The following is a 16,124-nucleotide window of genomic DNA, read 5'->3' as shown; positions in this document are numbered from 1 at the left end:
AGAAAATATATTTAAGTATTAATTACATTTATGTTTAAAACAAGCTAAAAAATGCCAATGGGATAAGAAAAATAAACTTGTATTAAGTACTTATGAAAAAGGTAAAACTAAATTAAAAACAAAATTTCTAACCCCATTGGCAGATTTTCTTGCTGGTTTAAAACATAAATATAAACGAATGGTTATACTTTCTTTAATAAAACTAAACTAAGAATCTAAACTAACTAAACTAAAAGTTTAATATTGAAAAGATAAAATCACTCTTTCAATTATTGAAAGCAAAAGCGTAAAAATGACCCTGTATTTGGTATTTCTCTTCACAAGATCTGAAAATGTTTTAAAAAGCCTATAGAAGCATGGAAATCTGACATTTCATCATAAATTAGCTTTTTCTTTTGATTCTGAAAATATTTCTTATTTCAAGTCATAATCACGAAGTGCTCCGTTTTTTCCCAGATTGAAAAGAAGATTTTGCTTGAAAAACAAGAACTTCTTAAAAGTAAAAGGAAGAAACAACAACAAAACAATTTGTATAGTGACCACAGGGATCAGAATGGGTAAAAGAGCAATGGAGGAGGTGTTTGATTTAGAAAAAGAAATACACTTGCGCTAGAGGTGTTATAAAAACATGAATGTGTCTTCCGAGTACAAGATTGAATTGTCATGAATTCACTGTCATACTGCATTTCTGCTTGATTTCATTTTAAAGGAAAACTGGGGGTACAGAGGTCAGCAAACTTCAAGACTTTGAACTGAAGGGATTAGATAATTGAGGAAAGGGAGGGTCCTAGAATGACAGCCGGATGAGACTTTGTGGGTCAGTTTAGAAGAAAGGGATTGAAAAAAGGCACAGTGGGGAAAAGGGATCAGGAAGAATTAATGAGGGAAGCTGACTGCGTTCATGGGCAGTATGATCACCATTCATTATAAAAGGGCAAAAGGCTTGAGATGAAAAGGACAGAGGAAATAATCCACCTAGAAACACCCTAATGGGTCCTGTGTTATTGCCATGGTAGCCTACATTGTCACATGTTTTTAATGCATATTTTTATCAGAATTAAAGGTCTTTATCACCTGATAACTAGCTGTGGTCTTGCTTTTATGCGCTTTAATGCGGTGTATTTTTTTATGGGTATTACATATTCATTTAAGCATTACATTCATAAACTGATTAGCTACACCTATAAATATACTAAGCTCAAAACCTCTCTGATGGATTTTCATCACTTCAAGTAAACACAGAGAGCAAACACAAACAAAGCAGGTAGACTGTAGACATTGCGGATTATGCAAGTGTGGAGCATTTGCATTCCTTTGCATGTGTGCCATCTGTGAAACATGCATGAGGCGTGTTTGTGTGTGTGCAGCAGGCATGCAAAGTGATGCGGCTTTAACCTATGGCGTTTGTTGTTTGATGTCGGAGTGTGTGGAAATGAGAGGTCTCTGAGGAGTGCTGTACCGCTTCTTTCCTGCTGATTTAGCACAAGCTTCTCTGTTAGCAGACAGACTCCAGCCTCAGTATTGCCAGCCCTGCAGATTCAGTCTAGACTGATGGAATACAAGCTCAAAGCTATGATTTACGCAGCGCTCTTTACGTACACATGTATGGATTGTAAATTGTTTTGTAAAACTTTTTTTGAATTAGAATGACTGAGATGCTTTGTGTGTTTATTAAAAACTAAGTACGATTGGATATATGATGATATAAGAAATCATATTATCAGGGCAGCATGAATATTTTAATAGTTGCAGAGAGTAGGCGGTATCGCGAAGGAACGAGGTCAGACTGTGTGTGTGTGTGTGTGTGTGTGTGTGTGTGTGTGTGTGTTCATGATGGTGCTTGTACATGTGTGACTGCATGTGTGTGGGCCTGTGTTATGTGCCGTCAATATATAATATACCTGAAGTAAATAATGAGCAGAGGTAGAGAGAAGATGTGGGAGGCAGGTCAGTGTAGGATCAGTGCAGGGTATCACCAGCAGAGGGCAACAATGTCCCAGCAATGATAATCTATTTGTATGAGGCGTGTGAGTCTATTTTGCTACTTATAATTCAATACAGCTTTTATATGGCGAGTTGGATACCTGCACACATTGCATTTCGAATCATTCTGTTAGTGAGTCTATATGAACAAACCTTCTTTGAGATTTTGGTCAACAGTGCTTTCAAAAACAGTAGTGAACAAATGTTAGGAAACTTTTTTTAATGCTTATAAAGGCACATGTATAAAAAAACTTTAACAGACAGGTCTATAGAAGAAATTTTGACACACATTTCTTTAACATCCATTCAGTCTTAATTGTAGTACACATGTAAAGACAGACTTAAATGTAGAGATGCCAAAGTCAATCATAAAGTATATCAGGCTAGACAAAGCATGCCGGTCCCACAGATGGTAAGAGAAAGAGCTGCATCAATTTATCTGGCAACAGCATAATAGGGTCCCCAGAAAGCTCTCTAATGGGCTTTTCATGAAGAAGTACGTGGTCCTGCATGTGCGTTGCGGTGTGAGGTAGTTGGTTGTATGGTTTCGCATAATAAACAGCCCGGAGATAACTGTACAGCCTTCTAGCTTTCCCCGCGGCTGCACGCTTACGGCTATCAGCACCCACGGTAATGCCTGAAGCGCCATTGGAAGAGGTCAAGTGGACAGCCGGGAGCAAGGATTAGATAAAAATGTTGTAGCTGTGAGACCTTAATTTATTTAAATATGTTTTTTAAAAATGCACTAAGATATTAAGTTATGTAGAAATAGTTTAGATCAGTCAGTTTATGAGCAGTTTAAGAATCGCTTCAATAGCACTTTAAACGTCACACAGGTGGCAACAGCAGGTAGTTCAAGGCTTTTTTCATTATGAAGTCAGTTGCGTTTTTGTGCTTGGTGGGTTAGGAATGTAAACTGCAAATTATTTATTTAGATGATTTTTTTTCAGCTTAGTTTGTCGGCCATCTGGGTCTTTCAGACTAATGGTATGCGGCATTCCATATTTGCTTTATAAAGTTGTTTAAAGACTGATTTGTTTTTGCCTTCATGCTGTTAGATGCGCAAATTCCTCTACTGATTATGCTTTTGTGTACTTAACGGTTTTCAAATATTACATTTATAATTGTTAAAATATTTTTTTTGTTATTTTGCAACAGGCCAATTACATATAATCACAGATTTTTACCAAAGGTTCTTTAAATTATTGACATTTTCCTCCTTTCTAAGTAGCGAAACCCTTTAATAACACAAAATGATTTCGCTTCCTATTTGTTTGTGCACGTCTGTCTTTTCGTGTGTGTGTGTGTGTTTGTTTGCTTGTACCTCCTATCTCTGCATCACCATCCAAGTCATCCCCATCCTCCACCTCCCCATCTACCCCGTGTGTCTGGCTGGTGGCTCAGACAGCCAAGCATCCGCATTGCGTTGCTGCTCTCCCTTACCCCCCCTCTTTCTTTCTCTCTCTCTCTCTCTCTCTCTCTCCCTCGATCTCTCTCTTTCTGTCTTCCCCATTCAATCGGTCTCTTCTTTATTCACCTCCAAAGGGTGGGAAAAGGGCATGTATCAGCATATATTGTATTGGAGGTGTGCTGAGAGGTTGTTCTGCGACCAAATATTGATAGTTTCTGGTGTGCTGTATGTGTAGGATTGTGTGTTGTGTTCACACACCATGTGTCGTTTAAAATGAACAGTTTCAGACTGCTCCAGTGCTTTATAGGTATAATTGACCCACAAATAATAATTCTGTCACCAGTTGTAGACATCTATGACCTTTTTCCTGCGAAGCACACAACAGCAGAATGTCCAATGAAAGTAAATGGTAACCATGGCATCTACTTCCATTGTTTGGTAAAAAGCAGGTGTTTTTTCTCACATTTCGGCTGCTCAAATGCTCTATGCATAAGTCCAATATTTTAACAATAGGTGTGGTGTACATGTGCTTGTAAATGCAGTTAAGTATATGGCAACGTGTGTGTGTGTGGCTAGGTGAGTTTGTATATGCTAGCACCAAAACCCTTTGTCAGAGCGAAGGTTTTTATGGCATTTAATTTGGTGACTCAAGGAAACTGATGTTTTGCTGAATGACAGGTGGTTATATTTGAGGTGAGTAAGAAGTGTGGCTAGCCAGCTCTGAAATGGGGAGACCTCCACCAAGCACGGTGACATCATCCTTCAGCGAGAACCTCAGTGCTTTGTCTCATTTGGTTTTTTTTATGCAGAAATGCACAACACTTCAGCTGAACAGCACTAGAGCATCAGACAGGATAATATACATGGCAAAACAGAGATCTCTCAGAATGAAAGGTGTCACTGTAAGAACTAACTGTATTTAAATTGTAATTTAATTATTTAGAGTTGTAATGGAAAGTGTATTTGTAGAATTATTTTATTTATTTATTCATTGTGTAATATTAATGGACCAGGGTGTAGTTTTTTGTAGGATCTCTCGACAGAAATGCAATATAATATACATAACTATGTGATCAGAGGTGTAAAAAGCACTTCGATAAGGAAGCGTTATGTTTTTATTACCTTAGAATAAACTATTTCTATCTATACACCACAGGTCCCCTTGCATGGAATTCACCATGTTGTTTCTACAGTAGCCCTAAATAGACCAACTGCTCCACAGAATGCGTTATCTCTTTCGGGAAAAAGTCAAAACGTGACAACATCTTAATCCTCTCTTGGTCTCCGTAGTGTTTCGAAAGGGAGGGGGGAGTGAGCGGTTTGTTGCAATTCACAACCTCACTGCTAGATGTCGCTAAAAAATTACACACGGCACCTTTAAAATGTGCTGGCACATTTTACCAAAGCAGCTTCAGTGTCTATATTTTATCGGTTAGAGTTCATCCTGCGAAACAAACCTATGACCATGCCATTGCTATGACCATGCTCTTACAGTTGAGCTGCAGGTAAAAGGTAGCATTACATTTGCACCAAAGTCAGCTTTTCTTTCTTTTTACATTTACATTGGTATATTTAGGAGATGATTGTAAAAAATTATAAAAGAATTTGTTGGTTCAACTTAAAAAAATAAGTTACCTGCTTGACTTAATTTTTCTTAATTAATTCAACCTAAAAATATTTGGTAACTCAATGAATTTCTCATCAAGTTAAGTTGAGTTAAGTCATTTTATTGTTCCCAGAGACGAAAATTGACTTTGGCTTCAACACATAAATACATTCAACATCAAATTACAAATCACATAAATAACAACAAAGCAACACAATCCCCCCCATTTTCACATTTTCCTTGCTTGTGGTTGTCTTAAACGTCTTTTCGTTGGTAAATACTGAAATTTAATATTCAGAGGATGAGAACAATCTCCAATGATAACCTGTGTTTTTGGTATGACTCTTGTCTGATAGATTTCATTCAGTTGTCTTTGTAGTTGTCCTACAATTGCACTAGCGAAAAGTTTTAGCTTTTTTTTATCTGACAGTAGTCCATACCCGTAATCATATTGAACATATAAGACTCTCAACAAGATTCTTATAAACCATCTCTAAAATATGTTGACTCTAATAAGTTGTAATCTCTGCATTGCTTTTTTAAAAACACAATCAACATTTCAAGCAAATGTTACTTTACAATCAATAATTGTTCCAAAATATTTCAAACCACCAACCGTCTCCATTTGATGTCCATCAAGTGTCAAAGGTTCTAACCCTTCATTCAAATCTAATTTACCAATTCCTTGTTTTTTTCACATTTGTCTGCAGTGAGCTCAGTTCACACCAGTTTTCCAGCCATTTATTTGACTATAATACAGCGTATCTCCCTCTGTTCCAGCTTTCAACTGGCCAACAAGTGCCACAACCGTCCGTGTATTAAAATAATTTAAAATATTATTCTTGGAACTTAAACTAATTTATATACAGTGAGAAAAGTAAGGGTGATAAAATAGTTCGCTGTGGAACTCCTGTCTTGACAATGATTGTCCTTGACACCATATCATTAACTAGTACTCTTTGAGGACGATTTAAAACAAAGTCTTTAATCCACCAAATAAAATCACCATTCACTCTTAAATTGGCTAAACTCGTACAGTTAACTTATATCTTTAAGTTGTATTAACTCAAAATCATAATTTTTGTTGTGTACCAACAAAACAACAAAATATTTTTTTACATTGAAGGGATTTACAGTGCATTACAAGATACTATGTACATTTTTATCATTTTGTGTGTTCCCTGGTGTTGGAACCCACAACCTTTACGTTGCCTTGAAAGCTGCAGGAACGATGTTGCGACTTTTTCTCAAGCATGTTCTCTACCTTCAGAATGTTCACTGCTTTTTGGCTCATAGTAATTGCGGTTAACTAAATATACTGTATTTTTAAGTGGCAAAAATTAAGAAATGATTTGTAAAAACATTTTAAAATTTTGATGCAAGTAGACAGAGAACTGGCTAAAGGTGCGTTTGGAAAGGAAATAAGAAAGAGTTGGTCAAAGATAAAGCACAAGGCACAGGCTTTAGCAACTCCCAGTCAGGACAGACAGCAGCGTTGTTGCCATCCCTCTGTGTTGGAGGGAGGTATGTGGAAGTTAAGGTTATCAGGCATTCCCTTCGCATTCAAGAGTAATCTTCTCTGAAGCTAATGTATCTCTGATTTATGTTCGTGTGCCCTTGTTTAAGTGGCTCTTTCATGTCCGCCTCGCATCACTGCCTGAACGTCTTTGTCCCAGACTGTCCAAAGAACTGCGTCTGCAGCCGACATCTTGGCTCTCGAACAAGTGTCTTTCACTGACCGCAATGGCCGTTCTCTGTTAGCACGTTTGCACCTATCTTTGTCTTTTTTTACTGTTCCCTCTCAAAGCAAAACGAGTAGCCACCCCCACTCACTGTACCAGCGTGTTATAAATCATATTTAAACGACTACTCCTCCGCCGAGGCTGTGGGACCGTAGTATGGCTTGCTAAAGAGGCCATGCGAGGACAATGCCGCATTGTTAAGGATTTAGTTCAAATTGAAACTAGATAGTTTTACGCGGCTGAAATGACTCCTCCTTTGGATTTACTCTGGATAACTGTTGATGTGGTGTAGCGTTGACTATAATGTGAACCAGTGAATCGAATATACAGATGAGCAACCTTAGTGTCATTTCCAAAGGATATTACGTTTGGGCTAAACATACAAAGCATTCATATTGCATGTCATGTCATGCTGCATAACAATAAGTGTAGGATCATTATATCCAGTTGTGTGTTCATGTGCATTTTTAACGTGTTGCATTAAGGCATCACTGCTAAAACCGTACAAATATCCCTGCACTAGGTGAGCAGCGTTGCATGCTGGGTGAGAGTAATCTGATGAGGCATACCCGCAGATTGATTAAGAGAAGATTGCGGCAAACATGGGGAGTAATATTTTCCAACACTATCTTTTTGCTAGCCTGGTGCTCTATGGCTTCTCACCCTGTTTGAGATTCTGACCCTCCCCCTTCGCGCTCCGCTCCTTCCTAGTCTCGCGTCTCCTTTCCCCTTTGCCCCCTCCCTGCTCCCTCTGTCTCGCACACTTTCTCTCTCCCACACACACAAGCGGGCGCAGACCGCAAAAGAAGGGGGGCAGGGGGAGTAACAGAGACACGATGCCTGAAAAACGTGAGCGAGAGAGAGAGAGAGAGAGAGAGAGAGAGAGAGAGAGAGAGAGAGAGAGAGAGAGAGAGAGAGAGGTGGAAGAGAATAGGGATGTCATAGGCTGGGGAGGGATTGGGGGATTGAGAAAGAGAGTTTGAGATTGGGTACGAGGGATGTGAAATCTAGAGATGCTGAGAAGAGACAGAAAGGATGGAAGAGGCGGTTTGTGCTGATATGCGAAAGAGGAGAAAAGATGTATGTGTGTTTCTAGATGAGAGGAGACACAGTCTGAGGTGCCTTTGGGGTTGTATACTGTGGGATTGCTCTAGGGGAGGTTGGTTGTGTGCTACCTATCGGATCACTGTAATTGTCTACCTGCCGCTGGGGTCTGTCTGTCTGTCTGGTTCGGAGAGATGGCCAGACACTTAGATGAGGGGAAACAATGGCTTGGGGGCTTTATCTATACATTTATTAGGCTTTTCTTTGTCTAATGCGGTTTAATTTCAGAGTCAGATTCTTGCACATGCCTTCCGTGTCAGAGTGTTTGAACTGGTTTTCTGTCATTATTGCATTGCACACGCTTAGTTTTCGAGAGACTTCATACAGTTCATCAGCATGTACTTTTTATCACTCAAAGGTTGACATCATCCAAGCCTGCAAGACCCTCGATGAGGTAAAACTCTTTCATTTGGCATTATTTGCACATTTACATTGGTGGAGTGAGATCTCTCACTGTGGAGACTTGTAAAATAGCATTTTTATGTGTGCACACCTGTGCATATGTATCTGCTGAATATTGGATTTGTGTGTTGTATGGAAGACTGATGTTAATTCTCTGATGCTTTGAAGTGGACTATTGTTGCTCATTTGCTTCATGTAAAGCATATTTCTTTTTAAGACAATAGATCTGTGGGTCTAATTGCTGCTGCGGTCGTTTTTGTAATTCATGAAACTGTGATGTTTGAGAATTATTTTACCATCATCATAGTATTTTTGTAATATGTATCCGTTACGAAATATAACATTTCTACAACAACCAGTTGATTACACATCGATCAGTTCATCAGCGTTTAGATTTTTTTGTTCATTTAACTGTAGATTATTTTTATTATTAGATATCTGCACCTTGTCTTTTGGTGCTGGTTAGCATTTGAACAGTTTTGTCTCACTCACTCAGTCACTGTGTCAGTTGTACCAGCTGTCTACCAAGAAGGGGCACTATTGCACCATTTTACCACCACCTTCATTTCCCTTTTAGTTAGTATTTAATATATTTAACATCCATGTGTTAAACACATTTCTTTAACCTTTGAAAATGTTTAGCTTTGTATTTCATAATTTCCTTTTTTTATCTTTACAGGTTTTTACCATAAATCTGGAGATTTGAGGGAAATTTGGATTCTTCCAGATGCCATGCTGTAGGTATTACATTTTGCCCTGTCCTTATTTTACCCGGTGATGGTGGATGCTACAATTTATTTACTTTAAAATGTTGGATTTTATCTCATATGTAACTCTGTGCTGGCTTTTGTAGCATTTAAATTTTTAAATTGAAAATCTCTTTGATATTTTCTGAATCAAAGCTTTTAGTTATCATGTGATGTTTAGAAAAAAATGCTCCCTATTTCAGGAGTCGGCAGCAGAACGTCTTCTTTTCTAAAGGAAAAGCTTCTTAAGCAGATGAGGTTTAACTGAGGCTGCTGGTACAGTCGTGCAGGGGATCATGCACGGCTGCATGTAAAGGCTTACAACCTCTGCGGTGAAACATATTGCAGTACAAAGTACCCATCAGCAACACCCCACGTGTGACTGACACAAGGTTTTAGTGCAAATATTGTGTTTACTGATCTTTGTGTACTTGACGATCTGAACGACATGCATTTTACTGAATTTGAACAGCGCATTGCAGTCCGAGCGTATTTTTTCCAGGGGGTTTAAATGCTCGGAATTTGATGTTCTGAACACTGTTGCAAAAACAAATTGTACATGTTAGAAATCATGACATGGGGTGTAGTCATGTATTTTTAATTCCGACAACATGGTCTTTTTTTGCAGCATGTCTCTTTGTCCCTGAGACCCTTAACCTGTGAGGTCAAACTAGGTCACAGGTGAGGTGCTCAGGAACAGGGCTTCATGCGCTGTCATCTACAAAAGTCAAGCAAAGAACATTAACTCTTTTTTTTCTGTAGCATTGAAACTGATTAAACATATTTTTTCCTGTTACATATTTCTACTGAGTTTTGATTATACCTGTGGCTACATGTTTCACTCTGCCCCCTGTTTGGACTGTTGGGGACACACCCAATTGGCTGTCTTTGTGTTCTTAACAAAGAAATTATCCAATAAGAGGACAGCTAAGGATGGTGACCCCATAATATTCTCATCATTGGTACTGGTCTATCATTTGGCTGAAGAATGAAGTCGACATATAGAGACATATGGTCTGTAGATGTCACTGTTTAACATCTCCTTTTACTCTTTACCTGATGCACTGATCCACTATACTACTGAGCCTCATTAAGGTGTCACTCTTATGTCTGTCAACAATCTTTTTTAATTCTTAAGCATGTTTTTAAATCTAAAGCAGTTTCTGAACTACAATTGTATACTATTGTGATGTAAGTTCTATTTATTTAATGTATGTCAGTGTTTTTCTTCCAAAGCAAATTCTATACGAGAAAGATTTGTTCATACTTAAAACAAATATTATAAAGCAAAATATGAATTAAAAGAAACAAAAAAAATCCTCAACATGTTAGAAAAATTAAAAAATATACCATATTCAGATGCCTGTTATTGAAATATCTCCTCTTTATGATGTACATTGGAAATCGCAAATAAAATATGAGTTATGAGCTTGAACTTCATGGCCTTCCTGTCAGTGAGCCATCTAAGGACAGCACAATCCAATGCTGATCTTTGCTTTGATAGTCCAGTTGACTGAACCCCCTTCACTTTCTGGCAGGCTCGCAGTGTGGTTCCTACTCACTATTGATTGTCTTGTCTTTGCAGAGACAGATGAATGCATTAGTACCCAAGTCGTTCCAGCCAATGGAAATATATTAACTTCATGTATTAGGCACACTGTCTCGTTACCATAGCGACACTTGAAAAAGACTGGGAGGGAGGTGTAGGCAGTAGAAGGGGGTTTGGGGGTGAAGGAATGGGGGAGGGTGTGCGAAATGGGATGCAATGAGCTTGTGGGCTTGATTGGTCTTTCTATTACACACAAAAACACACATACACAGAGGCGATGCCGTGTATTCTCTTATAATGCTCTAGCACATCTTTTTTCAGCCATACAGTTTAAGAGGTAATTACGCTTGTTCTTATGTCTCATTATTGCCCCTATCATTTCGTCATAGCATTTTGTCTTTATTTCCTTTGTGATCGTTCACGTTCAATGTCTTTTGTCTTTGTTCCGGTCAATTTAGATAATTTGCAATATCACAGTACCCCACCACCACCATCAACAGGCACATACATCTCTATTATTGTGCCCCACTCTCTGTCTAACTCACACACATTCACACCTCCTTGGAGGAATAAAGGTGCATAATGGGAGAAAGAAAAAGGTTGAAGAAACAATTGGGGGGAAAGGGTTCAAAAATGCAGGGATGCACAGCACAAACTGAAAACCACATGCATATCTGGGGTGTTGTTTGTTGTTGTTTTTTGTAAATTACCATAATGAAAATGTAGCCTTACTTGATGACTTATACGTTATGATAGAAATCAGAAGCCAAGCATGTTAGGAATCCTCAATTCAATATAATTGTCTTAATTGTAACATAAATGCTTAATTTCTGCATTCTTATACTGTGTATTGATGTGTTTGTGATTTGATTTGAAACGTGCCATCATGATGTCATTCTTTTTTTGATTTTTTTCAGTTACAGATCCAGCAAAAACAAAAATGCTTGTGTTGAAGGTTATCTTTTGTAGCGCTTTTATTAATGTTGTTTTTGGCTGTTATCAATGCTTTATCGCTGTCGAAGACAGTCTCCGTTTGTGTTGGGGCCACATTCTTACCGAATACAATACAAGGAATGTAGATTTTTGTTTCAAAACTTTGGATCGAATATTCAACAATGAAATGAGAGTAATTGAGGCGGGGAAAGTGGGTGAGAATGAACTCCATCAATATTTATTGTGATGAATTATATGGATTACATTAATAGGATAAATCATGTCACTTTGTTTATTGTTTTGTGGCTTAGGTAAAGGCTTTGACTTGATGCTGAAGGATATCTTGCAGTCTGAAATCCTGCCTATAGTGGAAGAATTTGACCTGAACACAAATGAAGGTAATTTTTAGATTCATTTTATCACTAATCTTCAATACATAAGTACTAACTGGGTTGTATAAGGGGCAGTGTTTGGTGAACTGATACTGATTTATTTATTTTAAAAGAAAAGTGAGCCTTTTCTACACAGTGTGCGCTGTATTGATAATCATTTAAGATGATTACTTAACATTCCCACCCCAGAAATAGATTAAAAATGTTGGGCAGATTATAGAACTGTTCTTTTACAGAGATTTGGTTATATGATATAACGTGTTGTGTACGGTGAGTATCGATTCTCACTTTGGATAAGTGTCTGCTAAATGACTAAATGTAAATATGTAGTCTTTGGGATGTACCCCTTTAGTGTTTGAGAGAATGACTCTCTCCTGTTCTTTATTTTCAGATACTGTTTATGAAATCAGGTTACAGGCAGCAGCAAACAATTTCATCACTGAGGCCTCAAAGCTACCTAGAGGTACAGTAAAGCATTAAAAATGATCTTGATCCCTCATCTTCAGCACTGCAGTTCTCACATTTCCCACAAGCTTGTTCACAATTTCTTCAGTTTTCTTAATTGCAATTTTTCCTCTCGTGAACATCAACAGTGTCCATTCCGGTCCAGTAATGATGGACAGCATGAACATAACTGCCAGCTAAATCTAAAGTCTTTTCTTTGTTTATTCCAGCCTTTGGATGCTTCCCCCCCTGTGGTGAGTGACACATTCCTTTCTCATATGGCCTTACTGTAAAACTAAAAAAATGAAAAAATGCTTACACAACACGGGAGAACCTCTGGGTAGCCCTTTGAAAATCCTACTGTTCATTTTAAATAAAGCAATATATATTACCAAGGCTTGGAAAAGTTACCCCACGAGAAAGCTACTAGAAACTTATTACAGTTTTACAGAAATAAATAAGCTACAGTAGATGTTTTTTTTTTACATTTACACTTTAGATAATATACAAGCCCTTTACACTAACAAACATACACTTTCATATATGATGTTATATACAGCTGCGGAAAAAACATTCTGTGATCTAGTTATAACATTTCTTCCAAATGGTAAAAACTAGTCCAAATAGCAAAAAGAGATGCAATGTTTGCAGGTGTAGAATACTAATGTTTTAACGTGTATTTTAGCATCAGTTCAAAAATGAATATGTGATAGAATACGCCTGCTTTTTAAAATTGAATTTCATGTGTCTTTGCATTCTCTCAAATGTCTTTAACATTGCTGTTGGGTGACTTTTTTATTCCTGAGATTTGTTTCTGTTAAAAATTAAAAGACACTGGACTGGCTTTGCCACTATACAGTGCAGAAACTGCTATAAACATTGTTTCAAAGTACATATGATTGCCTTTTAAAATCATATTACCACATAAATTTCAAATGTTTTGTTTAGGTTTCCAAGAGCAAGGTGCTGTTTATAACTGCGTGACCTGTCAGTATGATTCCTGCGAGTTCCAGCTCGACTGCCCTGGTGAGTTGATGGCCTTCTTTACATGTAAGCAATTTCGACCCGGTCTACTATAGTGTGTAATTATATGCACCCCTGCCCACCCACCTACTCCGCACTTGACATGATGGATATGTAACAACTTGATCTGACAAAACTGTCTGTTTAATTATGCAAGAGCATTTCCACAGCACAAACATCTATCTGTAGCTTTTAACTCCATAAATTATGTTTTATTAACTAAGTTCGGTAGGAGCTGGAGCACATAATTAAGCCCGGCTGGTTCGCAAACAACAATCATGGCTTTACCCTACCGGCTTAAGCGAGCCAGCTCATAAATAGGCAAGACTTCTTACCTGCAACATCTCTACAGTCTTCAACACCCCTCCACCTCCCCAGCTCCTCCGTTAGCAGACTCCGGAAGGGGGGTGGTGCTCCGGGTTTGGGCCGTTTCCGAGCTCTGGACACTCCCCCTAACGGGCTCGGAGCCCGCTCCCCAGACAGCACGCCAAACACGCATACCTTTCATAGTTCTGCTAACCTGTATTATCTGCATAGGTGAACTCATGAAAAAATGTGCTTAAGAGTTGTACTTAACCCCAAATGTGCTTAAGAGCCAGAGTTGTTAAACGAAACCTAGGGTCTTGACACGCTTTTGCACATAATATAATTTTGCACAAATAGCCCTTCGGGTCCCCCAAGATGGCAGGCACTCTCCCACACACTGCGGTATTCATTTTGCACAGCGCAGCTACAATTACTGCTCAGCATATCGCTTCCTTTACCGCTCTCCCCAGAGGCTCTTTTTAAATATTATAATTGGGCAATGGTAGGCAGAAAGGGCTGCCCCTTTTCTTCTGTTGACAAAAGGCATTAAATTGCAAGGTGAAGTGTTACAGAACTGCGTTTAGTGTATTGCTAAGTGTGTGATGTGTGTGCTTTTCCAGTGAAGGAAATCAAAATAGTGGAGACCAACAAGACACAGATGTGGTGTAATGTTCCATTCATCTTGCCCACGGACATAGAGATAGTCTGGAGATATGCCATGGTAAGGAGAACCTTGTCAAAAAGAGTCTTGCACCCAAACATTTTCATGAGTTTTTGGTATTAAAGTTGAATCAGTGTAAAGGAATTATTATAATAGTTAGTAGTTTTTGTCAGTATCGCCCCGTCCACAGGCCGAACCATAGGTAAGAGATGTTGTTTTGAGGTGGAGGGGAAGTTGTTGAGTTGGATTGAAGATCATGGTGGCCCACAAATAATGACAGGCACAGATTATACAGATCAGTTATAATAAACACTGAAATATTACATAAAAAGTTGTTTATTTTGATTTCATGGTGACTTTAAGAATTGTTGTAATAGGTTAATAATAGGTTATTGACTTGACAAGGGTAAAATTACCTGAACTTTTCAAAAATAAAACAAATAAAGATTAAATAGAATAGATTTGACAAAATAACCTGTTCAAGTAAATTTGAACATATAGTAAAGAGCTGTATCTGACCTGAATTAAGTCTGACCAAGGAAGAGTTTACTTATATCATTAACCAGAATTTCTTTTTTCAGATAGGCCTTAAGAATCAGAATATCTAAAGTTTGATTTCTTTCTCCCTCACACATGCTTGAACTAAACATAAAGGAAAAAACAGTATTGATGGATCATTTCAAGGAGGTCACTGTTGGTGTGGATCCGCTTTACTTCATCCCATCCGCCCGGTTGGAGCACTCGGGCACCTACCAGTGTGAAATATTCTCTCAGGAACATTCTCTTGTCCGCATCTACTACTACCTCACAGGTACCCACACACCTCCATTACAAAACAATGGCACCATCAAGTTATTTGTTATCCGAGAAGGATCCGATTATCAAATCTCTCTGTCTGTGGTCTTCACCTCAGTGGTCCCTTTGGCACAGTTCGGTCATGCAGAGCTACAGGAGGTCTTTGACCAGGCTCTCCTTCCAGGTGGCCAGTTCCCTCACCTGTCCCAGACTGTTCCAGTCACCTTGTGGCTGCCTAACCCGGTACTTCTTACCATGTGTCTGACGTCAGGGATCCTGTTAATCTTCATTAGTCTGGGGTAATAATACTGTTATAATTCACATACACAAATGTAGTCAAGGTTTAAATGGTCAGGTTTAATCTTGTCTCTAATGTTGAATATTTCTAATAATAATTGTCTCAGTAATTCAATGTTTGTTCTGTACCACTGTAACTCATAGTATTAATGAATTGTTCTTGGTCTGTCTTTTTTATATTCATTGATTGTTTCTCTGCTCATAGGGTGCTGTGTTGGTCAAAGACAGAGACCAGTAACTATGATACAGCTCAAGACAAAACATGCACAGAAAAGATATATTTGATTCACTGCTAAACTAAGACATCCACATGTGAAAAAAAAAAAAATATTAAGGAAAAAACGTGTTTTACTTGAAAAGATAATACCTAATAAACTATTTAACAGTTAGATTTATTATGCTTTTGAAAATGTATTGTCAGTATCAAACTACAGAAAACTTTTAAATGAGTTGTTTAAAGGTTTAAATGATGAGACACACATGAGGAGTCGGCAGTGTGGTGTGTGAATAAAGCTGTACCGCTAGCTTATAAAGCCTTCTTTTTGTTACTAAATATAGCCAGACATGACTTAGCTCCTTAACTAATTTTATAGTCATTACTCAGTGGTCTGTTTCCTTCTGTTGTCTTAATAACTCATGCCAAAGGGCGCGGAAAATACTTTATTTTACAGCACTGCAATTACCATTGTTTACTATTGGATGCAGTTTTGATAAAAAAATGGTGATGTGT

At 38.1% G+C, this 16,124-nt stretch overlaps 1 protein-coding gene across 3 annotated transcripts in view; it reads left to right on the top strand.

The window, feature by feature from the left end:
• spaca6 (sperm acrosome associated 6) overlaps nt 1-15,921 on the top strand; it is a 31,038-nt gene extending 15,117 nt beyond the window's left edge. Inside the window, exons 1-11 of one of the 3 annotated variants that reach the window (XM_079470036.1) lie at nt 8,205-8,240; nt 8,928-8,985; nt 9,198-9,386; nt 11,788-11,874; nt 12,260-12,331; nt 12,543-12,566; nt 13,261-13,338; nt 14,262-14,362; nt 14,957-15,113; nt 15,216-15,396; nt 15,600-15,709. In XM_079470036.1, the coding sequence (XP_079326162.1) occupies nt 11,805-11,874; nt 12,260-12,331; nt 12,543-12,566; nt 13,261-13,338; nt 14,262-14,362; nt 14,957-15,113; nt 15,216-15,396; nt 15,600-15,690 (774 nt within the window). In that variant the 5' untranslated portion in view covers nt 8,205-8,240; nt 8,928-8,985; nt 9,198-9,386; nt 11,788-11,804 and the 3' untranslated portion in view covers nt 15,691-15,709. Of the gene's footprint in view, nt 1-8,204; nt 8,241-8,927; nt 8,990-9,197; nt 9,387-9,693; nt 11,875-12,259; nt 12,332-12,542; nt 12,567-13,260; nt 13,339-14,261; nt 14,363-14,956; nt 15,114-15,215; nt 15,397-15,599 lie in introns of those variants that run through there. The other 2 variants (XM_079470035.1, XM_079470034.1) reach the window with 2 other exon arrangements.
• The last annotated feature ends 203 nt before the right edge of the window (nt 15,922-16,124 follow it).

Source organism: Barbatula barbatula (assembly GCF_947034865.1).
Source record: "Barbatula barbatula genome assembly, chromosome: 12".
In the NCBI taxonomy this organism is placed as follows: Eukaryota; Metazoa; Chordata; class Actinopteri; order Cypriniformes; family Nemacheilidae; genus Barbatula; species Barbatula barbatula.
The sequence above is the reverse complement of the archived record's forward strand: the minus strand, read 5'-3'. Positions and strand labels throughout refer to the sequence as shown.